Here is a 25,246-nt window from a genome sequence, read left to right as displayed (position 1 = left end):
AGAGGCCACGTAGATACCTTGGGCCCTGAGTTCACTTTTAACCTAAGCAGGACATTCTCAGTTTCTTCTCTCCCCACACTGGTGCCACATCTGTCGACAACTGCCAGTGTCTGATTGGGGCTCTTGAAAAGCTCTCCTTGAAGGAAATGGTCTGATTTGTCTAAGTGACTTTGACTGCTTCCTTAAGGAGACCCAGTGGCCTCAGGCCCTGAGGACTAACCACAACTCTGACCTCAGCCGACCCCACAGGGAATTGGGGAATTGGAGTGGTTTTCAGAGTTGCACCCTTTGGGGCGAGATGACCAGACCATTGTCCTTCCTCCACAATCAATCGGTGGATGTGGGCGCCTGGGAAGGTTGTAACCCCGGGTGAGGTTGCTCAGGCTGCTCAAGGGGTCCCTGAAGGAGCTGAGAGCTGGAGGCCATCTCCTGACAGCACTCCCAGATCTGGGACAACAAGTCATTTCCTGACAGAGGATTTGGATGCAGCATCTCAGCGTCCACCACAATTCACTCTCTGAACCCAGAGAAAACCATTGTAGTGGCAGTTTGGGAGCCCCTGAGAATACCAAGTTAGCCACGTCTTGGTCAGCAGTCAGACCACGTGGTCTCCTCTGTAGGATTTCAGTATCTGTGGAAAATCAGATCAAAAACAAATGCAGGAAGTAAGTGATGCAGAATATACAGTGGCTAGAAAGGGAGCTTAACTCGATGTGCAAAACACGAAGAGAAAAGGGAAAACAAAATTTTAAACAAAATATTTGGAATATTAGCATGCTGTAGGGACTTGAAACGACAGTACCGTTTTAGATTTTAAAGGCAGAATTCATTTCATTTTGCTCTAATCTTTCAAATTTGGTAAATTCCTTGGGTAAACCTGTCTTGAGAGAAGAAACACCCATTCTTTGAATTAACTATTTTATAGGCAGCTTTTATTCTCTAAAGATTGCTGTTTCTGGGAACATGATTTGATGAGTGTTACCTCTGAATTCTTGTAATGATGGACGGTTTTATACTGTGTTCTACAAATACTGAAACTATTCTTTTCATTCCAGATATTGATGAATGCAGCACTATTCCTGGAATCTGTGAGGGGGGCGAATGTACAAACACAGTCAGCAGTTACTTTTGCAAATGTCCCCCCGGTTTTTACACCTCTCCCGATGGTACCAGATGCATAGGTAGGTGTAATTATAAACATCATGCACAGTTTATGTAAATCAGTTCCATAATAGACATCAGTCTAAGGGAGACAAAATTTGTTAAGGGAGACATATAATTTCTCACTTGAGGTAAAATGTGCTTTTATGGAAGTCTGTTAAATAGTTGACCACCCTCTTGAAGAACAGAGGCAACTGTGGTCTTGTTTTGGGATTTTTGCCTCCCATAAAGAGATGATCCAGGAGACCCTACAGATAAACTCAGTCTAAAATTAACTTTGCAGTTATGTGACCGTCAGACCTTGAAGCCATCTTTGACTCTTCTCGCTCTTCACCTCCACCTTCAGTCATTTCCCAGGACCTATGTTAATTTAGATCTGAAATTTTGCAATAATCTTTTAATTGCTCTCCCTGCTTCCTGGCTTCCCTACATTACGTCTTGTCAGATTTATCTTCCTAAAATGGTGCTTTGATTAAATAACTCTCCTGCTCAAAAACCTCTGGTAGTTTTCCATTAGGATTTGGAAATTAGTGGTTTTCAGTCTATATCCCATGGAATCTTCAGGTGCTGCAAAGCCCTCTAGGGATGCTAGGGTTGGAGAGGGGGACAGGGCAAAGGGGGAGGCTGAGTGGAAAGGGTTCCTGCCTTCCCCTCCCGCTTCATACACACACGCCAGGCAATTTTGCTTTTATCTGGGTGGGTGTTAGGCTTACATCTGGGTGGGTGTTAGGCTATCCATATTTTGCTATTACAAAATACCAATTAAATAAGTGGTTCTGTTGTTCAAAAATATAGATCTGACAATAGCTGGATTTAATGGTTGCTAAGAGTTCCTTCAAAGTCCAGTATTCTAGAATAAAGTTCAAGTTCAAAAATGGACAGCCCGATAGAGAAGGAGCTTCACTCTGTGACCCCTCCCAACCTTGCTGACTTAGCACAGTCACTGCTTCTCACCCCCAAACAGGCCATTCACAGCAATTGCTTCATTCATGTTGCACCACTCAGAACACGTTCCCCAGTGCAAGCCTCCTTTCACCCTCTTACTCAGGTTCTCTATCTTTGAAGTTGTCCCAGATCAGCTTACCTGAAAGCAGTTTCCCCCCCGAACCTAAGGATATCTTATTAGAAATGGTTTTATAGGGAAATTCTGTGTTTCTGTATGTTTTTGTCTCCCTAATTAAGTTGTAATTCTCCTTAGAGAACAATAACTGCTAGCCTTATATTCCTGGTGGTTCTCAGCACAATTCCTTGCATGTAGTAGGCACTCAGTAAGCATGTTGACTATCAAAATAACTAATCCCTTATTAATAGGGCCAAGCTGAGGAGCCTATGGCAGAAGGCCTCAGAGGAAAGTGAAGGCTATCTTTTGATGTTTGTTTCTGGCCCATAGTTTCAAAGACACGCAGCTTCACATCCTCACCACAGGCCATGAATTTCAGACCAAAACAGAATTGCACTTGAAATTCTGAATTCCTTTTTAGTTAGTCACACATAATAAAAGCTGAGGGCAGTCTCTCCGTTGACATTTGAATAAGTACAACTCATGAGGGAAACATATCTGGACTTTTCCTTAGAAGCAATGGTTGGTGGCACCCAGATTGCCTGATTTTCCAGAATCTATCCATAGATCTTGAAACTGCAGTGAAAGGATGGCAAGTGCAGTTCATGTAGCTCCTTTTTCTCCCCAAACTGTCCCAATTAACACATGACCTCCAGTGGATATGCCTAGCAGAAGTCCTTTCCTGGCCAGATAATAGGTAGATTTTTTTTTTTAACCTTCAAAGAGAGCCCCAAACAGCATTAAAATGATTAATCCTTTTAACACATTTACATATCAGAAAGTTGACATTTTTAAAGTTCTTTCCTTTTTACCTAATATACCCACGCTAACTTTTACAAAAGAAGGGAACTAAGATTCCTGGGTCACCTCCTCGGTGTGAGGTATTTTATGGAAATTATTTGACTTAAGGTTCAAAACAGTACTGTAGATGGGAAGAAGCTGAGCTTTGGGAAGTTTAGATAAATAATTTACTCCAGTTGTTTAAGCAGTTAATAAGTGAGGGAGCTGGGATTCCAACTTGGGCTGAGTCTACAGTCCGGACTCCGCCCATTGCTTCCTCCCAGTGACCATCGTTTGCTTGCCATACCCCTAGGCAAGCACTGTTCCTCCTTCCTTGGAACTTTATGAGACCCATAATTAGCAACTTACATAAAGTGATCCCAATGACATTTCTGCCTTCCCTACTGCCTGCCATGGTAAACCACAGAGACCCCCAAAATTATCCCCAGTGGCAAGAAAATATGTATAGTCTCCAACTTTTAAACAAATCCAAGGTTTGTTGGCAAGTTGGTTATTTGGAATTAGTGAATCTAACCAATAGGAAACCCCACGTGTAGATAGTGGTATGTGGTATCTTCCTTATACATCTCTTTTAACCATGATATTCAAACTGTTACCTTCTGTTACCGCATTCTGCGACTCTCAGATCTCACCAGTTCTAACACTGCCTTTGTCGTGTAAGTGCTGGTAGAATTATTGCATTTTATTTTTGGTTTTGTGATCTTTGTTTGGCACTTTATAATACTTTGTGTAAGGCTGTCTTTTCATATTAGTGTGTTCTGTCTCATCAATTCCCAGGACTCTTAGAGATGTCTGGCACCTAGATTGGGCCTCACAGCTCCTAGCTGCTGGTTGGCCCCAACAATGTTAGTGATTGGTTAGGGGAGAGCTGCTGACAGGCTAGGATGACCTGCAAACACCTATTGATATTTAATCCATCATATATTTGTTTTGATGTGATGTGATTTCTGGGTCCTGAGAGTAAGGCCAAGTGATTCAGAAGTGGAGAAAGGAAGAAAGTTTCTTACTCCTTTTCTGCCAGATGTCTTGGTCAGGACAGATTTAAAATAGATGAAGGTGTCTAAGGTTTCTCCAACCTTCATTTACCTCCTCTAAGTCGTACCATGCTTCTCCCTCAGCTCCCATAGATCTTCAGATTACTTTAAAGCCACCCCTTACCCTCTATGCAAAGCGATCCAGCACCAGATGATTTTCTTTCCACTTCCTTCGGCACTACCATCTGATGACATGGAAGACTTCAGGCTGGCATGACCAAGGGTCAATTCCCCTGAATGGTTCCTGCTTTTCACAACTCTTCCCACTGGTTTTCTTTACAATTATAAGTTGTGTAAATGTGTGTATTCTTAACAAAAGCTCTCCTGCCAAAAAAAATTGTAAAATGATTATTGTATATGCAGGTGCCATTTATAAATCAGGAACTGCCAGCAGCCCAAATGTGGCTGGTAATTCTTCCAGTCCCACCACTCACCATTTTGTTCCAGAGTCTCCGACCCATTGATTTACCATATAAGTCAGCCAGCTGGGCAGTAAAATAATGTCATAGATAATTTGCAAAATAATAGATATAAGCCCATTAGGAGCTTGCTGTTGGCAGCTGTGGGTCCCAGTTTTGCTCTGAAAGATGGCCCACACTGAAAATTGTACATACAAATTTTGGTCAAGTGTTTATACTGGGTTTTGACCACCAGATTCATTTGAAGCTGGGATATAAGCCAGTTTTGAACATCTCTTCCCATTCTTTTTTTTTTGTGGTACGTGGGCCTCTCACTGCTGTGGCCTCTCCCGCTGCAGAGCACAGGCTCCAGACGCTCAGGCCCAGCGGCCATGGCTCACGGGCCCAGCCGCTCCGCGGCACGTGGGATCCTCCCGGACCGGGGCACGAACCCGTGTCCCCTGCATCGGCAGGCAGACTCTCAACCACCGCGCCAGCAGAGAAGCCCCCTCTTCCCATTCTTAACGGCCTTTGGTTTCCATGCCCCAATATTAATCCTGGGGTATATGAAGTATTAGTGTCTTTAAGGCAAAGCAAATTAGGAAGCAGGAAGTTCTATTTCTCCCCCTTGTGCACAGGGGAGGTGCCACCCATGTCTCCACAGAGCATTCTTTGTCTGCACTCCCCTCTCCAGCCATTTACCCTGGACCAGGCTGGAGTAAAACTTGTTCTGCCTCTTTGCTGAGGCTATTAGTCTGACCAGAGGTGCAGGAACTGGGACCACAGAAAATTTCTGGAAAGCACACTTACACTTGCTAGTGGTTTAAAGTACTTTTTAGAAATAATCTCATATCCTTTAAAGCTGACCCGTAATTTTCTTTTATGGTTTGTCTAGGTTTGATGTAGCCATCTTCACTCGACATTAACAATTGAAATGTTTCTAAGTCAGCCTTGGTATTTTCATTTTATTTCATTTTATTAATTTATTGCAACCTTCAAGATGTTAAGGCTTTGTGTTTTTGAGAATGATGTAGGTGAAAACAATGATAGGGATGACCCTGTCTGATCAAATGATGGTTAATATGCAGACTTACAGGAAACATGAGGACAGATTTTTGACTACAAACAAATTCTTCACCTTACAAAAGGATTTCCCAGTTATATTCCTTCAAATGACAAGCATATTCAAAATACTAGTTACATTTCAAAACTTATTTTATAGGAACTGTACAGAAATACATTTTACTTAAAGAGAGATACACCCGTAACATATGATAGTTAGATCAAGGGGTTCTGCACTTGGCTACCTACCTCCTCTATTCCACCACATGACCTCAAAGGCTCATGAAGCACTTAGGTTTCTCCTTTGTCATGGGCTCTTTTCTGGTAACCCAGAGGTGTACTTCAGTGTGTCAATGTTGTCACGTCAATCAGACATGATGTAACCCAATAAAAGTGATATATAGAAATGTCTTCCCCTGTTGCTTTGAGAAGATACCGTTCTGCCACCAAAACAAAGTTCCTTCAAGAAGTATTGTATCCTATAGCACTAAGAACTTGCAATCATGTACATTTTGAACTTGTAAATAATTAGTGCCTTATCAAATCTGTTAGGGCCCCAGGACAAAAGGAAACCTCACTTAACGAGCAGTGGATCTGACTGCAAAATGGCTCGTTCCTTTAAAAAAAAAAATATGTCACATGTCTGACTCACGGTTTCAGACTGAAAAATAAGAAAGTTCTTTTAGAGATGTAACCTACAGTGCAGACTTCATGTTGTTTTAAAATAGATTTATATCAATATTTGTCTAAAGTGGCTCAAATTAAGTCGTTGGAAACCAAGGACAACACAGTCTCCCTTCAGTATAGAGACATGTCTCTATACCTAATTAACCATCACCGCCAGTGATTTTCTTCTTCTCTCTTTTCCTATGACCCATATGGTTGTAATCATTTGTTCCCACCTTGGGGATGGAATGTGGGACTTGGGTCAAGTGTACCAGCTCACAGGGGCAAAAGGTGTGAGATGGAGGGATCTCTGACTGAGCTCTCACAGCTTAGGGCTGAGTGTCAGCTCATCCTGCCCGAGCCCCACTGGGAAATGTGGAGGTGCTGGGGCAAAAGAGAGTCGTTTTACGTTTGATCTCAGTGACGTGTATGGGGGTTTCTTTGTCCTCTCAGATGTTCGCCCAGGATACTGTTACACGGCTCTGGCAAACGGGCGCTGTTCTAACCAGCTGCCGCAGTCTATCACCAAGATGCAGTGCTGCTGTGACGTCGGCCGGTGCTGGTCTCCGGGGGTCACTGTCGCCCCCGAAATGTGTCCCATCAGAGCAACGGGTAAGAGCCCTTCCATTTATCCACAGAGTATCTCTGCTCAACCCCCTGCGAGCCCAGGGTGACACTGTTCGCAGGTACTGTATCTTACTTAGCTTGCGTATTAACACTGGGTAGCAACCTGACCAGTCAGAACTGGTTCCTTCCTGGTCTCCTGTATTTCTTTTGTATCCTCAAAAGCTCAGCAGAGTAAAACTCAACTCCCTCAGAGCCTTTCAGGTGAGTTATTCGGGATACACACTTCCTCCTTCCCTAACGTTTGACACTCTCCTCTTCTTGGTTGCCAAGTCCTGTTGATGTTTTTTTCTTTCCAGTTTCTCTTTTCTGTCATATTCATTTCCACATAAAGCTCATTTTCTCTCATCTGCACTATTGCAGTAGCCTCCTAACTGGTCTTAGTGAAATCCACAGCTGCCACGTAACATTTCCCAAAGCCTACCTCATCTGAAATTCAGTTTTAAAAAATTGTGTCTGGGGAAGAAGTAGAGAAAGGTGTCCAGAAAATTTTTCGCAGGGTGAACTCAGGCAATATCCAGTGGTCCAAGTCACTCCATTTCTTGAAAATAAAATTTTACTACTTAGCAGGGCATTTAGAGTCCCTAAATCTGATTCCCGTTCATCTTTTAATTCTTGTTCTTTATAGAAGCTTTATTTTCTAATTAAATGATGCAATCCAGCTTTCCTTGAACCCAGTCTGAGCACTTCTAAACTCAAATATTCTTTTTTCTCCAAACTTCTCCCCAGTTCAGGTCCTTACTCCCTACTCCCCACCCCTGCTACCTCTGCCTGTTATACACCCTCTTGTTGGTTGAGATTCCTCTCAGATAGGACCTAATCCCTGCACATCCCAAGACCACCACTGCTGAAAATGCTCAGTGCTCTAGGTTTGTACTGTTGCTGTGACACAGATCCCATCTGCTCAGGTCTGTGCCTGTGTGTGTTCATATATAGCTTTTTTACTAGTTACTAAATCTCATTAGGGGGTTTCAGTCATCATTATAGTGCCTTATTCCTTCTAATTTTTTAACGCTTCTCTGGTACTTAGCGAGAACTTGCTGATGGGAGGCATTCACGTAGACTGTACAACTTACTAGGTGACGTCTTTCCCACCAGTTCTAAGTAAAAATTGGGGTAATAACTTCTTCTCAATCTGGTTCCTGAAAAGTATGTTTAAATCAGGAAATTTTAGGGGAGAAAATCAGGATGCAGATGGATGATTGTAGAGCTAATGAAATACTTCAGAGTGTGCTACTCACAGAATATGAATGCCCCATTATCATGGGTTATAGACGTGCTCACAGATGTTATTTTTGAATTTCTATTTATTACTGAGAATTATGTGTGTGGACTAAAGAAGCAAGAAAATCTTTCAATAAATTTTAACATATAACAGGTCATATATTTTGCCATATATTTTGACTGTCTCTGGCCTAAAAATATAAGGCACCCTTCTTAGTTCACTAGGGGGACCATTTAGTAGGTCACTGTTTAGAAGCACATGACTTTCTACTAAGACCTACTGCTGGGATACCAGGAGAATCACTTTTTAAATGTATATGTTAACTTAGGAATCAGCAGCATTGATGTGGATTCTTTCCTATGTTGAGACCTTGAATAGAAGAGGGAGGACTAGAGTAGGCTTAGTTGCTGAAGACCTACTTTGGGACTCATGGAGCAGAAGGCCCGGTCCCCCTATGTAACTTTGCAGGGAGCTGCTCTCCCAAAGGGTACCACTGAAAGATGCACAACCCTGAGACAGGCCCAGAGCAGAGCAGATGGTTAGAGCAAACTAATTTGCAGGTAGGTGTGTTTGTTTGTTCAAATGTTCCAGTACCAGTACTACAGAGCTCTGGGTTCTTAACTTATGGAGAGTGATGACATAGGAAGAATTATTTCAGATTGGTCAGCTTTTCACTTTAAAAAAAAATCAGTATCATCTCCGGGTTAAATGGAGGTAGGAAAGTTGGACATCAGTTGAACAAAATCAGCCCCAGGTTGCTGATTCTGAATGTAAAGGGGCTCAACAGAAAGTTATTAAGCCGAAGAAAGTAGGAAAAAGTACAGAACCCAGCCCGATACACTTTCATGAAGAGGTTGAGATGAATTTAATGGCATGCTTAAAATAATATACCCACCTAGTTAGCAGAAATGCTGATAAGCTATCCAACTTCTTTTATAGAAATCCTAAAAGACTAAAAAAAAAAAAGGTTGATTGGTGTTTGGAAGCTAATAAGTACAAATGCCATTCAATTAAATCCAATATAGTTAATAAATTCCTCTTCTGTGCAGTTTTCCAGGTGAGGCTGAGAGTGGGATTTCGTCATGAGTTAGACACGATCCTTGACTTCAGAGACTGCACAGTCTTAGTGGTAGAGAGTTGGTAGAAAGCAGGTAGCCAGGAAATGTTGGATATGGCACGTCCAGGTGATAATTCTATAAGGAAGATCACTGTGGTTTGGCAACAGGGATTGTAGCATCCTGATTCAGGGAAGCAGAAACAATATATAAATCCTTTCCAAATACAGTCAAGTACTACAGAATCTTTGTGGGTTGAAATTCCAGAGAAACAATGCAGTAGGAGAATTCTCTGAAAACATAAACTTAACCTGAGTTGGAAATGTCAAGTATGATTGAAAAAGTTTTAGTAATGGACCAGAAAAAAACAACAAGGTACGTGGTAGCTAGGTATGTTTAGCCAAATGTAAATGGACAGAAGGTCCCATGAGGTTGAAATATGACTACATTTCAGTACGACATATCACTGTGTCATAGAATAAGTCAGATTCTAGTCCACAAGGAAAATAAAAATACTAGCCTAATTGCTATTAATGGATGAAGCTAGTATAGAAAGTACCTATGGGAGAATCCCTGTGTGACAGAGGTAATAAAATAATCAACATTCTGGAAAGAGGGGAAAAAGAAATTTTAAAAATTATATAGTTTACTTTATAGAATGGAACTGTGACAAAATATGGCTATTTGTAGGAAACATGAAAATGAGTGGCTTTAAATGACGCCTATCTACTGATAACTCCGAAACTTAGCAGCAGCCCTGACTTCTTCTCTAGGCTTCAAACTCTCTTTTAAAACTGCTTTGTGACATCTCCATGTGGATGTCTGATATCTCAAAATTCATATGCTCAACGTATAGCTTTTACCCACCAAACCTGCTCCCATCACAGTTTTTCCCATCTCAGCAAACGGCACCAATGTCTACCCTGTTGCTCCACTGGAAAACTAGAAGTCATTCTTGATTTCCTATTCCCTCAGCTCTGACATTTACTCCTTCCCCAAACATAGCCCATTCATCTCTAAAATAATCTTCAAATGTGTTTACTTCTGTCCAGTTCCATCACTGGCTCCCTTGTCCAGCCATCCTTGTCTTGCCCTTGGTCTTCTGCAGCAGTCTTACCTCCCTCCAGTACAGTCTCCAAATGCCAGAGAGAATGATCTTCTGAAAATGTTCATCTGATCATGTCCCACCCCTGCAGAAGACTACCAGTCACTTCCCAAGGCATATAAAATAAAATCCAAGCACTAAAAAGTGTGCTCTTCAGAGTCCTGTGGGATCCACAGGTGGGAAGACTGGGTGGAGATCATGGCATTTTATTCTATTCTTCCTTGAGGTGAATTTTGACATAGGTAAAGACTTCCTAGGTTTTAGGAGGGACATGTGGTACACACTCTGGGGAGTTTGTTTCCAGTTTTGAATTATTGTTCCAGTCTGGTTGCTGCTGTAGGTTTTAGGAATGCTGACTTGAGGGAAAAAAGCCAAGTCAGTTGGCTTTTTTCCTTTTCTCCAATTGACCTACGTGGTTTGATGATCAGTTCTATTCAAAATTTCTTTACAAAGTAAGGATGACTTCCATGGGCCTATGGCATATGCTACCCCTCAGCTGTTGTGTTGTGTTTTTTTTTTCCAGAGGATTTCAACAAGCTGTGCTCTGTCCCTATCGTAATTCCCGAGAGGCCAGGATATCCTTCCCCACCCCTTGGCCCCATTCCTCCAGTTCACCCTGTTCCTCCTGGCTTTCCTCCTGGACCTCAAATTACAGTCCCTCGACCACCAGTGGAATATCCATATCCATCTCGGGAACCGCCAAGTAAGAGCTCAAAAGTCATCTAATTACATTTCTTGCATTAATCAGGTTAACTTTTTTGTTGTTGTTTATGCTGTTTAAGTCATTAAGTAAGTTTAACCAATCCTTAAAGATTTCATTTACAGAGTGTAGTGTATAACTTTCTCAACTGGCCTATTGCATAAAGGAAAATGGGCAGTTTCATATTCTCCAGAGATTAATGTCCTTTTGCTATTGATGTTGTGGGAGAAATTTAAATCTGATTCACAGGATGAATTCATAGAGGAGGCATTAGATTACTCTTTGGGTTAAATATCATGCAAAGCAGTTTTGCAAATAGTTAAATGCCAGTAACTCACTGCCTTTGTTGCTTCCCTGCGCTCGAGGCCTGAGTGTGAGGCGGAGGGAGCGGTGGGGAGAAGCAGGCAGAGGAGCAGGCTGCAGTGAGGCCGCGGTACCTGGCAGCGTGCGCCACGGTGCACAGGTGCTCTCTGTAGGCGAGCATGGAAACATGCTCTGTTGACGCCAGGCAACCTTTGCCCAGAGTGTCCTCCTTCCTTTATGATTCAGCATCTTGCCCATTATCACTGGATTCAGTGCTGGTGGAAGATGCCCTAGTTAGACATAATTTTAATGGGGTTTTGTGTTATTCCTTCAGGGGTGTTGCCCGTCAACGTCACTGATTACTGCCAGCTGTTTCGCTATCTCTGTCAAAATGGACGCTGCATCCCAACTCCTGGGAGCTACCGGTGTGAGTGCAACAAAGGATTCCAGCTGGACCTCCGTGGGGAGTGCATTGGTACGTGATAGACCACTGGCTTGGCACCAAGAGGCTACTGCAGTGCTGTTTCATGACTGTAGAGGTTTTCTATGGCTGCTATAACACATTGTCTCAAACTTAGCGGCTTAAAACAACACAGATTTATTATCTTATATTTCTATAGGTTAAAAGTCCGACACGGGTCTTTCTGGGCTCAAATCAAGGTGTCGGCAGGGCTGCGTTCCTCTCCGAGGCTCTTGGAGAGCATCCATTTCTTTGCCTTTTCCGGCATCTAGAAGCCGTGTGTATTCCCTGGCTGAGGGCCTGTTTCTTCATCTTCAAAGCCAGCAGTGTAGCATCTTCAAATCTCGAACTCTCTGGTTCTCTCTTTGCATTCCTTCCAACACGTTTAAGGATCTTTGTGATTACATTGGGCCCATCTGTATATAATCCAGGAGGGACGGATTCCGCTGATTAGCAACTTAATTGCCCTTGCCGTGTAGCGTGTTCACAGGTTCTGGTGGTTAGGACATGAACGTATTGGGGGAGGGGCATTATTATGCCTACTGTAGTGACTTTTAACTTTCATTGTAAAACACATTCAAGGCATTGCTGGTAACTCTAACTTAAGCCATCCTATCGAAGCCTGACCATTAAAATAAAGCATTAGAAATATCCCCAAATTATGAAACTTTGCATGGTTTACTAATTTGAGTGGATAACTTACCAACAGTCTCTAGTGAGCAAGGAACTAAAGCAAGGAACTTTAAGTCGTTGATAAGGCAGTTAAGCTAGTGAAGGAAGGAAATGTAACACAAGGATAATTTGTTGGATTGGATAAGAACACCCAGTTGCCATCTAATTTTTTTAAAATAAACTGCTCTCTTAGGTCTATTATAAATCTCAATTCCAGTTATGAATCAGGCAGAAATAAGTAGTTCTTGGTTTCTCATGCTATATAGTTTCCAGGTGATATGAAAGCCCCTTCAAATAGCTTGTTAAGAGCTTGTTCAAGTAGCTTGTTCAAGTAGCTTCAATCCTGAGAGGTCATCCAGAGCTGGGTAGGAAAGGCGAAAGGAACGTCTCGCTCAGGGTTGTGAGATCAGACTTGCATCTGCCACAAGAAGCATGTGACTTCGGACAAGTGGGTTATCTTCCATAAGCTTTAGCTTCTTCGTCTTCACAAACAGAGGAATAAAAACCAGTTTACCTGTAAGTAAACTGATAGCTCTAAATGAGTGTAAAACTAGTGGGAACCTGTCTAGGGGCGGACTGGAGGTGGTAGCAGCCTTGATGGTGGGTGAGAATTGCCCTTTAAACAACAACAGCTTCACGGTTTGTTGTAATATTCATTGCGGAACTGAGAAAGGAATGCTTAGATATGGTTAGGTCTTCTTTTCATTGAAAAATTGAGCTTCAAGAGACACTCAGAATTCTGTCCAGAAGCCACTTCTGAAATATTAGTCTGTTTGATTCCCTTATGTCAGACCCAAGGAAGAGAAAATGTTTATTGGCTTGGAGTGTTGAGTTGCTGTGTATTTGGCATTTTTCTCTGAAAAATGACACAGGAAAATAATACATTCTAACTGCTCAACCAGTTAAAGTGGCCGGTGACACCGTTATTGTAGTGGAAAGAAAAAAGATCTTTTCATTATGCTATTTATTTCTTAAAAGGAAAGTGTTTTAGTGTGTAAAGGAAACCAGTAAAATGGTCTTGGAGTTATGAGTTACTGCGATCTAATGTCTTACTGAAATATACTGTGTTTTGCAGATGTTGATGAATGTGAGAAAAACCCTTGTGCTGGTGGCGAGTGTATTAATACCCAGGGCTCCTACACCTGTCAGTGCCGACCTGGCTATCAGAGCACACTCACCCGGACAGAATGCCGAGGTACGTGTGGTCCTAGCTTGGCACGTCGGACATGTATGCTAAGTAAGGAGTTGGCTCTGAAGGAATTCCGTGGAGTCTGAATAACCCTTGTCGGGAGAGGCTAATATGGTCCCATTGCTTTTTTGCACTTAATTCCAGAAATTGTTACTCTGAAGGATAGCATCATACGATCTGGCAAACATTCAAGTTATTTTAAAAGATGTTTCTGTGCCTGTGGGAATATCTTCTTTTCACTTCCTTTTTTTTTTGCCTCATCACTATATTGTCTTAACTTTTAATCTGAGAGCTAGGGAATGGGGTTGTCCTTTGTTGACACAGAAACTGAGAAATGTTTCAGGTGAAATTTTATGCAATTAATTGCTTCATGGAAAGGCCTGAAGGATAAGAAGTGCCTGTAAGTTCTTGCTGCTTATTTCGTGGAGTCAGCGGCAGCATCACCTGGGAGCCAGTTGGAAATGCAGCATCTCAGGTCCCACTTGAGACCTGCTGAATCAAAATCAGCATTTTAACAAGATCTTCCAGGGACCCTTACGCATGTGAAAGTTTGAGAAGCACTGCTATAAAGTTTCCTCACAAAAATTTCCCTTCCGATTTGTTTATTAATTGACTTATTAAGCCACCCAATATACCTCTTATTGGATGACTTTGATGTACTGAGTTTCTGAGATAGAAATAATTAAGATATGCGCCCCACCTCAGGGGACTCAAATATCTAAATCTCTATAAGTTGGGCACAGAATGATGTGTTATAATTGATCAGTAAAGCCAGATAAAAGCAACAGAACTCTGTTGAAATTAAATACAAGGGAAGATAGGGAGGTTTGTATCACTTTAAAAATTTGTCAGCCATTAATGAGTTAATTTTATTTGCCTCTTTTAGCAAAAGTCCTTCATATTAGTTGAAGGCATACAGATGTTTTTATTTTTTATTAGTGACTGTTTTCAAAATCTTTGAATTTGGTTCTGACTTAGGGATTTCTTGCCATCAGTGTATTTGAGTACACCGCTTATAAATGGCAATTTTGAGCAGAAAAACCTGGAGCACAGCATTTCAATCTGTTAATATTTCTATTAATGGCCTACTTACTGAATTACAAATATAGTTTGAGTTTTTAACTGAGTTTAGAACCTGCTTTATAACTACTGTTTAAAATAATCAGCACGTACAAACAGTATACGAGGCATTTTGCAATCGTGGAAGATAAACCGAAACCAGTGTTTCAGAAGACAGCACTACTAAATAAGCAAATAGAAGACATTCTTGAGAGTACTCAGCTGCGGCAAGGGCCCGTCAGTGTAGGTGCATGTTATTGCCATCACTCTGAGACTTAGTTTATTAGAGACTGAAGGTTACCTAAAAGCCTCAAGCACTGTCTTCTTTAAGAGCTAGTGCGAAGTTTAGCCCAAGCACAAGAAGTTGATAACGTGATCACATTTGTGGGTAGACGAAAGTCGCCACAGAATGGTCAGAAAGGCTGTATACTTAGCTGAGAAGGACACGAGGAACTGAACAGAGGGGACAGAAGAAACATACAGAAACACGGTAGAGACGTTGAATGGCAAGCTTTTCATTTCTTTTTGTAAGGCAGCAGGAGCCCGAATGGCATTTTCAAATTAGTGAGGAGAGAAAAAGCTGAACTCTTTATCCTGTTGATTTTATCCTTGGGCCTCCATAGATTATAGAATGCTAAAAAAAAAAATAGTAGATTATAAAATCTTAAAAAAAAAAAAGTCTGCAGAAGAATATGCAGCTTTTACTATTTTTTGGAGTGTGGAGCAGGTCAGATTTTAGTAAGGATTAAGAAATAAATGAGAGAGAAAAAGATTGTAGGTTGTTGGCACAAAGATCAGACAGAAGAAAAGCCCAGACTGCTTCAGCTAGTCCAATGACTTGTGTGGAAACCACTGCTGGATCTGCCCAGAAAGAAAGTGCGTCTGAGGGTCAACCACAAGACACCGTGCAGACACAGGGTAGACAGAATAACCAGTATGCCATGAATGCACATTCTTGTCGTCCAAAGGATGTTTAGGGCTCTTATACCCAGGCACATGGCCTCAACTCTGCATGGGTAGGTCTGCTCCCATCCAACTCTGCTCAGTGCCCTGGCCTCTATCTCCTGGGGAATAAGCCCTGGCAAAGGTTGTACGCTCTGTAGACAAGGTGGTTTGTGTTCATCCTTTTTGATGTTCATCCAGGCATGTAGCCTAGAAACTGAGGGGAATAGATAATCCAGGGTAACTCGTTGTGCACTTTAGGTTAATTACTCATCTTTAAATGAGAGATCAGATGCGGGTTATTTGAGTTATTGTCATTTTTAATACTTCCATATCATGCTCTGTTGTTTACTTTGGCATACTATTAAACATGAAAGAAAAAAGGGGAAATGCCCCCATAGTACCAATATTTTGTTTGTTAGAATACTCATAAAGTTATAAAAGAGACTAAGAATATATAAACAAATAAAACTGTATTTGCACCAGAACTGCCATAAGGAAGGTAGACATTTCAGAGTCAAAATGATTGACGGTTTTCAGATGGAATTAGGTTTTTAAATTGTTTTTTTTTTAATGGCATTTCTGTTTAACTGTTCTGATACAGTGAACATCAGATCTGCCTTTTGATCATGTCTTAAAAGACACCAGCCAAAGTTCATTGTAAATAATGATATATACTGGCTCATTGAATTACCTAGGAAAATGGTGAAAAAGAACCTATTTTGTTTACAGAACTGAGATTTAGGGAGTCTTCTTAGAAAGTAAAGTTAAACCGAATGCTATTATGTTGGCATTTTTTTCTTTCACATGTCTTTCAAACTTTTATTAGTAACCCTAAATTTTATATTATTTAATACTGAGTTTATGTTGAAGAATATTATTTAGTAATCAAAACCCAAGACTAAGATCATGAGTTTAGAGATGGTGAGAGGAAGAAATAAAATAATTTAAAATCCCCTAAATAAAGCTATTTCTTCCTTTTCGACTTCGATTTTAGACATTGATGAATGTTTACAGAATGGCCGTATCTGCAATAACGGACGTTGCATCAACACAGATGGCAGTTTCCACTGTGTGTGTAATGCAGGATTTCATGTTACGCGTGATGGGAAGAACTGTGAAGGTAATACAGTGTAATAATAATTACAGTATAATCGTGTCATTCCCCTATTCCATTGCAGTTTCAGTATCAAAAGTCTTTAACAAGGCCAAGTCAAACATTGAGTGAAAGGTCAAAGTATCAAATGTATATTCACCTATTGTTATCTGGGAGGATGCCTAACTTTCAACAGTATTAGTTCCTTTAATTCACATTTGTGTGAGTCAAATAACATTGTAAATATAGGAGCAGAGCTTGCTATTTAAATATTCCTGGTGACGAAACTTTTGTAGCATAAATCATTACTTCCAAATTTTATGCAGTCAGAATTTGTACATTAAAAAAAAATAGGACACACCTAATCTCATATATTCTTCAGTCACTTATAATCCTTTTGTTTCAAGTGTCTGTAGTAATGAAATATTACTAAGGAGTATCTGAAAATGTAAAATTTGAGAGAAATGTTGGCGAGAGTCAGCCCTTTATATTGCCTCTTGAATTAATCACCTCACTTTGAATTGGGCTGTGTTTCATTTTGTCTTTTTCCCTGCCTTTTCTCCCCTAAATTGAAAATGTGACAATTATTGATGAGTTTCCACTTCTCAGACCTTTAGCAAAAAAGGAAGAATGCTCCTTATCATCTTTCCCAAAGTCTTCGGGAAAGATCCCAAGAATCTATTCATACATTAAAGGAATTTCAAAATTGTTCTTAGAAACATTTTTGGCAGAATATTATCTCAGTGATTCAATTCAAAGACTTAATGCCAAAATTCTCAGTTGGGATAGAGTCTTGTTTAAAAAAGAAAAAAATCATAAATTACTTCGGTCTGACTAAAGCCCGTAAGTGAAAACACACTGTGTCTAGAAGAGCAAGTGCCTCCTAAGACAGCTGTAATATTAAATAAAATAGCTGATGAATTTAAAGAAATACCTGTATGCTCAAGGGATCCTAAAGGTTAGCTGTCATGGCTATACTCTATAGTCAAGTCTTGCACTTTACAAATACATTTTTCCTATCCCTATTTAAAATTGCTTCAAACTGCAAGCAGTTCTCTGGCTTCTACTTTTTAAAGAATCAAGAAGTAGCCTAAATACATTTCCTCATTCTTAGTTTCGATTTTGTTTTTATTTGCAGTATATTAGAAGTAATGTGGATCTGTAAATATAACCATCAGGCTGTTTACACACCTTTCAGTTTGTAAACTGCTCTTCCTAAAAAGAGCCTTGGTAGCTTTTATTGAGTTAAATTTCATATATATATTTATATGAAAAATATATTTATATGAAATTTCATAGATATATATTGAGTCTAATACATATACATGTGTATATACATATACACATATACGTGCATATACAGATTACAGATATACGTATATGCTTGTGTAAGTATATATGTATATATATACACACATGTCCTAAAATAAATTTAGCCCTATAGTTTGCATGCACATGTCAAAAATTGAGAACTTGAGATACGTATTTCATATGGCCACTCTTCTCTTTGTAAGCTATAATTTGGATGAAAATTAACCTTAGACAATAATAACAAAAAAGTAAAGAAATGTGACGAAACAGAATTATATTGATCCAGGTTGGCTTCCTTTGTAAGCTTACTCCTCTGGCCATAAGAAAATATATCCTTTGTATTTTTCAGATATGGATGAATGCAGCATAAGGAATATGTGCCTTAATGGAATGTGTATCAATGAAGATGGCAGTTTTAAATGTATTTGCAAACCTGGATTTCAGCTGGCATCAGATGGGCGTTATTGTAAAGGTTTGTGCTCTAAATCATATTCTTCACCCGTTTTTTCTCCTCTCTACATTGCTTAGAGCTACCACCTTTCCTTATTGATTCTCCCTATTTAAAGTACCCCTAACTCTGTACTAAGAAACCTGACTGGAACTCCTTCTTAAGTCCAGCCATCCAGAGAGCTACGATTTATGCCCAGAAGGCTGTTCTTACTTCAGAAAGAGTGTTTGGTGTCTTCTCAAAGGAGCCTGATAGGCTCCATAGCAAATGAATGAGAAGCTGAACTACCATTTGGACTACCAACAGCTGTGAGCATCTTTTTAAATAAGCTGAGTTCTGCCTCTTCCTTGCAGTTGAGGAATAATGACAGTTGGCTTCTTGACGGCTGTCATTTGCCACCTCTTACATCTCCACCTGGACAAAATATTGTAGACTCTTATTGCGGTGATCTCTTCTTCATAATTTCCTCCAGATACCTTAAGAAACACAATTTATTTAAGCTTTATCAAATCACAGAAGCAAAAAAGAGAAACAGGATTAAGCAGAAGAAATACAGGAACCAGGAGCCATTATTTAGCTTTGTGACTTTTGAAATAATCTTATTGCTCCAAGTAGTGAAGCAAAATGAAGATTTTTATTTGTGCTGTTGAGAATTGGGGTCCTGAGAAGAGTTATCGGGAGATAACTGGAGTTATCAGGAGAAGAAGTTAAATTTGTGCTTAGTGTCTCTGCCTCATGCGGTCAAGGATGAGTAATTATTGCCCTTGTGTCCAAGATCTGAGCTGCAACCAGACTTCTCAAGGAACCTCATACTCAAAATAGATCCAGGGAATCTGCTAAAATATGACACTCAAAACCATAGTTTCAGATGTAGAAGGTAGAGAGAGCATCAGGCTCTTCAAGATGGAGAAGGCAAGAAAAAGTCCTATGGTGCCTCTTCTCTGGGTGCCCTTGTATTAAGTCCTTGTATTAAGTCTTCAGCGTGATGTGTATTTTCTCTAGGCTTAAAAGAGCTTCTAGCCCTTGGTTGTTTACCTACATTCTCTATGACCTTCACATAAATAGCTCTTAATATCATGGAAATCTGCCTTCACAGCAAGAGAAAGGTTTTTTTGTTTGTTTGTTTTTTGTTTTCAAATTTGAAGTAGGAAATTGGTTTCCATGCTCTTGAGCTATGTGTTGGGAGGAACTTATAGTTGGGGAGACAAGATTAACGCATGGAAATGTTAAGACAGCATACAACAAAGCACCAAATTGTGCAGATTAAGTGCTGTACAAGTGAAAAAGAAAGGGGAAGGGAATGATTGCTGGAATATTTGGAACTAGGCTTCCAAACAAAATAACAGAAGGAAATGTGAAAGTCCCTTTGTGAACAGAACTTTTCTGAGAACACACACTCCTCTCTCTTACCTATGCACAGAGCATGCTAAGATTCACTTTCAGTACCTATAGGCTGCCAGTGACCCAGGCCACAGACTCTTAAGGGTGGCCAATAGATAATGCTGTTGTAACTATTTCAGAAGATATTATGACCTCATAGGTGAAGCCCGGTTTTGCAACTGTTCGCAATCAGTGAACTACTATCTTATTGATAAATGGATTGTTCCAGTCATTTGAAAGTGCCTGATGATTAAAAGTCTGCTCTGACTTAAACATTCTGGCTTAAGAATCAGAGCTGGAGAGAAAGAGAGGGGGGAAATGCTCCATATTCTTACCTGTGTCGTCTTTATTCTGATGTATAGAGAAGACGGAATACACACACTTGTAGTAAGAATAAAGGAAGAAAAAAGAAAAACATTTCTTGTATGCTGAATTTCTTTTCCATCATTTTTCTCTTGATATCATGGGTTAAGATTTTCTCTTCATGCTGAACACTTGGTTCTGATCCCACAAAGATGTAACTGTTCAAAGCTGAATGAACAATGCTAATTTAATCGCTACAGTTAACTAATCTGATGAACAGCCTGGTCTCCCTGATCACTCTCTGAAGGTGGAGGCCACTCACTTTGAGCAACGCCCTCTGGATCTATGTTCCATCGCTGTCCCCAGTAAAAAACCTTTGGATTACATTTCAGGCTGTAGTCACCACTGTTTTACTGTAGATCTCGATTTGAACAAAAAGGTGACCTGAATAACTGAACCAGTTTGAGTTCACGTATTTAAATGTAACTGCTGTTTTAAAATACAATCTGTACACGGAATCTTGGACCATCTGAATATATTTTGTGCCAGATAACACAAGCTATGTAAAACGCAGAGGTGTTTCAGTCTCAATTTGCCTTTTTAAGGTCAGAAGAAAGGAAATATTCACCTACACCAGTTGTATATTATAAAAGGAGTTGTTATAAAACGACTTGTTCCTAAGTGTTATATGTTTTCCAAAACAGTTTTGGTACCATTTCTGTTTCCATGTTGGAAATAGAACATGTTTGGTACCATGTTCAGGGGGAAAAGTATCTGCTATTATTAGTATGTGCCCAATAAAATCTTTTACCAGGCCTCCCTAAGCTTACACATACGATACTATAAAATATTTGTAATGCTTAAGAGAGACTTTTCTTTGCTGGGTTCCAATTGCTTACAGTGCTGTTGTTGGCTAGGAGTTGTCATCAAAATCATCTATATTCATTTTCTGTTCCTTTTTTATGGTGTTCCATCCAGGCTTTAGTTCTGTGTCTCCTCATGCCATTCTAATTTTCCCAGAGAGTTAAGGCATGAGTGATACTGGAATGGACACCAGTCTGGGTGTTGGATGCCAAAAGGAGAAGCTTCCTGCCCAGGCCAAAGATGTAGTTTATTATCAAGCTAGATTTCTGACAGTCCTGGAAAAATTGCCATGTGAAACATTACACAAGACCCTTTGTCTTTTAGCTGTCACTTTCCTTCTTCTTCCAATTCTGTTTTTGCCTTTGTGATTCTTACATTGGATAAAAAAAAAAAAAACTCAGGAGAATGTTATTGAAATAGCTTTCTATGGAAAAGAAATAAACTCAGACAGTTTATCTCTCTCCATTTTTGTTCCTTTTCTCTCAAAGGAAAATGAAATGCATCTCACTGAGCTTTTATTGTTGACGCTGCATATTATTGTAAATCTTCCCTATTTTCAAGTCTTAGAACTGTAAATATGTTATGTCTTTAGATAAAGTCACTTTATTTTTTTTTCTCTTTTTTTTTAACATCTTTATTGGAGTATAATTTCTTTACAACGTTGTGTGAAGTCGCTTTATTTTTAATAAGTGCTTTTCCCCACCACAGATATTAACGAGTGTGAAACACCTGGGATCTGCATGAATGGGCGTTGTGTCAACACTGACGGCTCCTACCGATGTGAATGCTTTCCTGGACTGGCCGTTGGTCTGGATGGACGTGTGTGTGTTGGTAAGGTTAAAGCCGTAACTAGATGTACGATAGAGATCCACCCTCTATCAGTCAATAAAATCCGTCAGTAATAAATGTACTTGACTGTAGCAGATATGATACAATTAATATTTGTGGGGCAACAAACCAACAGGGTCAGTTCTTTTCTTGTATGACATGGATATTAGTTTAAGGCATAGAAAGACGAGCTGAGATCAATGAAAACCAAGGGAATCCCCACCTCTCCTTCTCCCTTGTCTTTCCTAATCACCTAACTGTCCTCAATTTTCTCCAACCCTCCTTTGTTGATAATGGTCTTTGAAATTGACCTGTATGTGCCCATTATCTCATGGTGAACATTTCATTTTCATCTAGGGAATTAAATGTTCCAAGGGAGGTATAGAATGCAAAGGAGGATATGGATAAGTAAGAAACTTATATGATAATAGTTTTATGTGGCTTTATAAAGAGTTTGAGATTTGTTGATAAATAGATACAAAGTTTTTCCAAATTACTTTTAAGAAAGGTAGTCGGTAGACCCTTTGAATTGGGAGAGGATTGGACATAGCTGGAAATCCCCTCCTGGTGGTAAAGATGATACTGCTTAGTTAGACCAATATCTGCAGATTTGTATAAATGAACCTTTTACAGATTAAACATCCTCCTTTTTGAAAGTACATCTAATTCAGATATTCAATAATTGCATGTTTATTTTGAGGTCATCTGTATTTCTAATAAAGATCTTATTTATCATAAGGTGAGATTGAATGGTCATCCATCATTCATTCAACATTTATTAAGTGCCTTCTCTGTACACTCCTGGGGAAGAAAAAAATGAGTGAGGTATAATCCTAGCCCTTAAGGACCTCACAGTTGGGTAAACCATAATAGTCCCTAGAGAACCGGAAGAGGCTAGTAATTGGTTTCCAGTGCTTGGAAGCTGAATGCAGAATGATTTGTTTCGTTTTGTTTTCTATTGGGACCTAATACCAGAGGCATTCTCTGTGAGTTAGAACAGGGACAATGGCTAAATAAAACCAGCTTCAACTTTGACCTGGGGGGTTCCCATCTGTTTGAAGCGATAGTATGATGACAGATGCTTCTTCCTGTGTAGACACACACATGCGGAGCACATGCTACGGTGGATACAAGAGAGGCCAGTGTGTCAAACCCTTGTTTGGTGCTGTTACCAAATCTGAGTGCTGTTGCGCCAGCACCGAGTATGCTTTTGGGGAACCTTGCCAACCGTGTCCTTCACAGAATTCAGGTATGTGGTGTCACGGGGATGCCCTAGTACTCCCAGCCTTCCGCCACCATCTGCAGTCTTTGCATTTTTGGAAGTCACGGGGGAAGATTGCGTCTGCTCTCCAGGTGCGCCATGTACCTTGCTGGGGTCTTGGCAGGCGCTGCTCAGCCTCTGCTCAGCTGTTCCTCACAGGCCCAGCCATCACTTGGATTAGGCAGCACATTCATGCCTCCCATCTGAACCCCTCCACCTCCGTAATAGTCATGCTCTTTAGGGTGTGTGCGACTTGCCTTGTTTTCTACAGTAGCTTCACAGTGTTTACATTTTGTAGGAACTATTATAAAAGCAGGATGCTACCGAGTGTAAAAGTCAATAATTTTCAGATGACCTGAAGGTTTCCAACTTTTTTCCAAAAGGCCATTTGTGAATTTTGTTCACATCCTTCGGGCTGCTTGAGGGTGTGCTTTTCCTAAATGATTTTATTCAACTCTAGGGAAAAAGTGTTTTTCTCAATTTGAGTGACATGGCATAGTGAAAAGAAAACTTGTCAGTGAGTCAGAATTCTGCTCCCCAGCCGCAGGCAGACACATTACTTAATTGGAGGTTCAGTTTTTTGTGGATTTTTGTTTATTTAGGAATTTTTCTCACCGAATTTCAAAAGGATTTGAGATGGCTTCCATTAGTAAACAATTATGGAATAGAATAATATGGAAAAGGGATCTTCATTTTTTTCATCTACAAAATGAATTGTCTTAGGTAATCCAGAAGATCCTCTCCAGTTGTAAATTATTTCTGTTTGTAAGGCAAGAATAGTTTATTGAAATGAAAGCAATAGACTGTCAACATTTGAATGTAATTTTAAGGTAGCTTGACAGTTGACTTCTAATGTCCTAAAATAGAATAAGTCCTAATATTGAAAACGTGTAGCTCTGATTGGTTGGTTTACCTCTAAGATTCAGTTAGTTCATTTCTGGCCTAGATACTATCTATTAAAGACGAGCTCACAATTTTTAAACATTTGCCATTTTGAAAATGATAATATTTGCAATCAGACAGAAATTAAAATGTATTATGAGAAGTTAGAGAAAGTTAAGTAGAAGACTTTAAAAGTCTTTAAAATGGGGGAATGCCAGTTAAAGAAAGAAAGCTTTATTCTGGATGACTGCTTCACCCAGTCATTTCATATATGATTACTAACAATTAAATATATGTTTGCAATAATACTTCGATTATATAGTATACAAATATAATTCTATCTAAAAAGATACTTCCACACAACTTTATAGTTGTATATTATTAATATCATCCTTTTAAAGTAAAGTTTGTTACTTTAATTTTTCAAAGTACTTTCCTTGCATACTTTGAATTTACAAGATAGATGGGTATCCTAAAAACTGGTACAAGGATATAGGTGATTTGTCCGTGTCTTGAATGAGTAGAATAGCCAAAGCTTAGAATCCAGGATCCTTGGTGCATATAGTTTTTTGTTTTTACATTTTCCTCTGGCCCCCAATTACATCTCCAGAGAATTCTTATGCTACATAGGAAAATGAAATTAAAAAGATGACCCAAAGAAACCAAATTTCTTTAAGCAGTAAAGCTTAAAGAGAGTTACATTTTGAAGCTCAGTTCTACTACCTTCTGTTTTATATTTGAATCAGTTTACACAAAAGTGGTCCACATGTGGAAATAGTTCCATCCCGTTTGGTTTCTCCACCTCTCTGAGAGATGAAAATGCCAAATCATGAAGGATTGAAATGTAGGATGTCCCTTATTTCAGGAGAGAGGAGGGATTTTAAAGGGGACTGGAAATATCCAGAAGGAATATCTTTAGTCAATTTAATGAGAAATTCTAACCACTTAACATCTAAAGTTCATCTTTGTGCTCTGGAAGTCAAATAAACTATATTTCCAGATACATCTCACTGGCTGCTGAGCAGTTACTCCTTGTAGAAATCCGTCAGTTAAAGCTACAGGAGAGTAATGATTAGGAATTTTCTCTTCTGTCCTCATTCCCCTGTCTCCATGGCACAACACTGAGTTAGCTTAGCAACACCTACCATTTATTAAGTGCTTGAGTTGGGCTGAGCACTTTACATGTTCTCTCAGGAAATCTACAGCACTACCATGTGAGTTGGGTATCATTGTCTACACTTATATAAGAGGGAACTAGAAGAGGGAAAGGGCTTGCTCCCAAGACCCTCAGCAATAAGCATTGTCATCAGCATTCAAACCCATGCTGATCTGAATTCACTACAGAGTCTAGTACCGG

At 39.8% G+C, this 25,246-nt stretch overlaps 1 protein-coding gene across 1 annotated transcript in view; it reads left to right on the top strand.

Annotated features, from left to right (window-relative positions):
* Window positions 1–25,246, top strand: part of FBN1 (fibrillin 1) — a 252,580-nt gene that overhangs the window by 124,428 nt on the left and 102,906 nt on the right. Inside the window, exons 8-16 of the mRNA XM_067746257.1 lie at window positions 1,056–1,181; window positions 6,636–6,794; window positions 10,715–10,894; window positions 11,529–11,669; window positions 13,402–13,521; window positions 16,514–16,639; window positions 18,273–18,395; window positions 21,627–21,749; window positions 22,843–22,995. Coding sequence (XP_067602358.1) covers window positions 1,056–1,181; window positions 6,636–6,794; window positions 10,715–10,894; window positions 11,529–11,669; window positions 13,402–13,521; window positions 16,514–16,639; window positions 18,273–18,395; window positions 21,627–21,749; window positions 22,843–22,995 — 1,251 coding nt within the window. The remainder of the gene's footprint in view (window positions 1–1,055; window positions 1,182–6,635; window positions 6,795–10,714; window positions 10,895–11,528; window positions 11,670–13,401; window positions 13,522–16,513; window positions 16,640–18,272; window positions 18,396–21,626; window positions 21,750–22,842; window positions 22,996–25,246) is intronic.

The sequence above is a fragment of the Pseudorca crassidens genome, chromosome 1 (assembly GCF_039906515.1).
Source record: "Pseudorca crassidens isolate mPseCra1 chromosome 1, mPseCra1.hap1, whole genome shotgun sequence".
In the NCBI taxonomy this organism is placed as follows: Eukaryota; Metazoa; Chordata; class Mammalia; order Artiodactyla; family Delphinidae; genus Pseudorca; species Pseudorca crassidens.
Note: the sequence above shows the minus strand (reverse complement) of the source record. Positions and strands in the feature narration are given on the sequence as shown.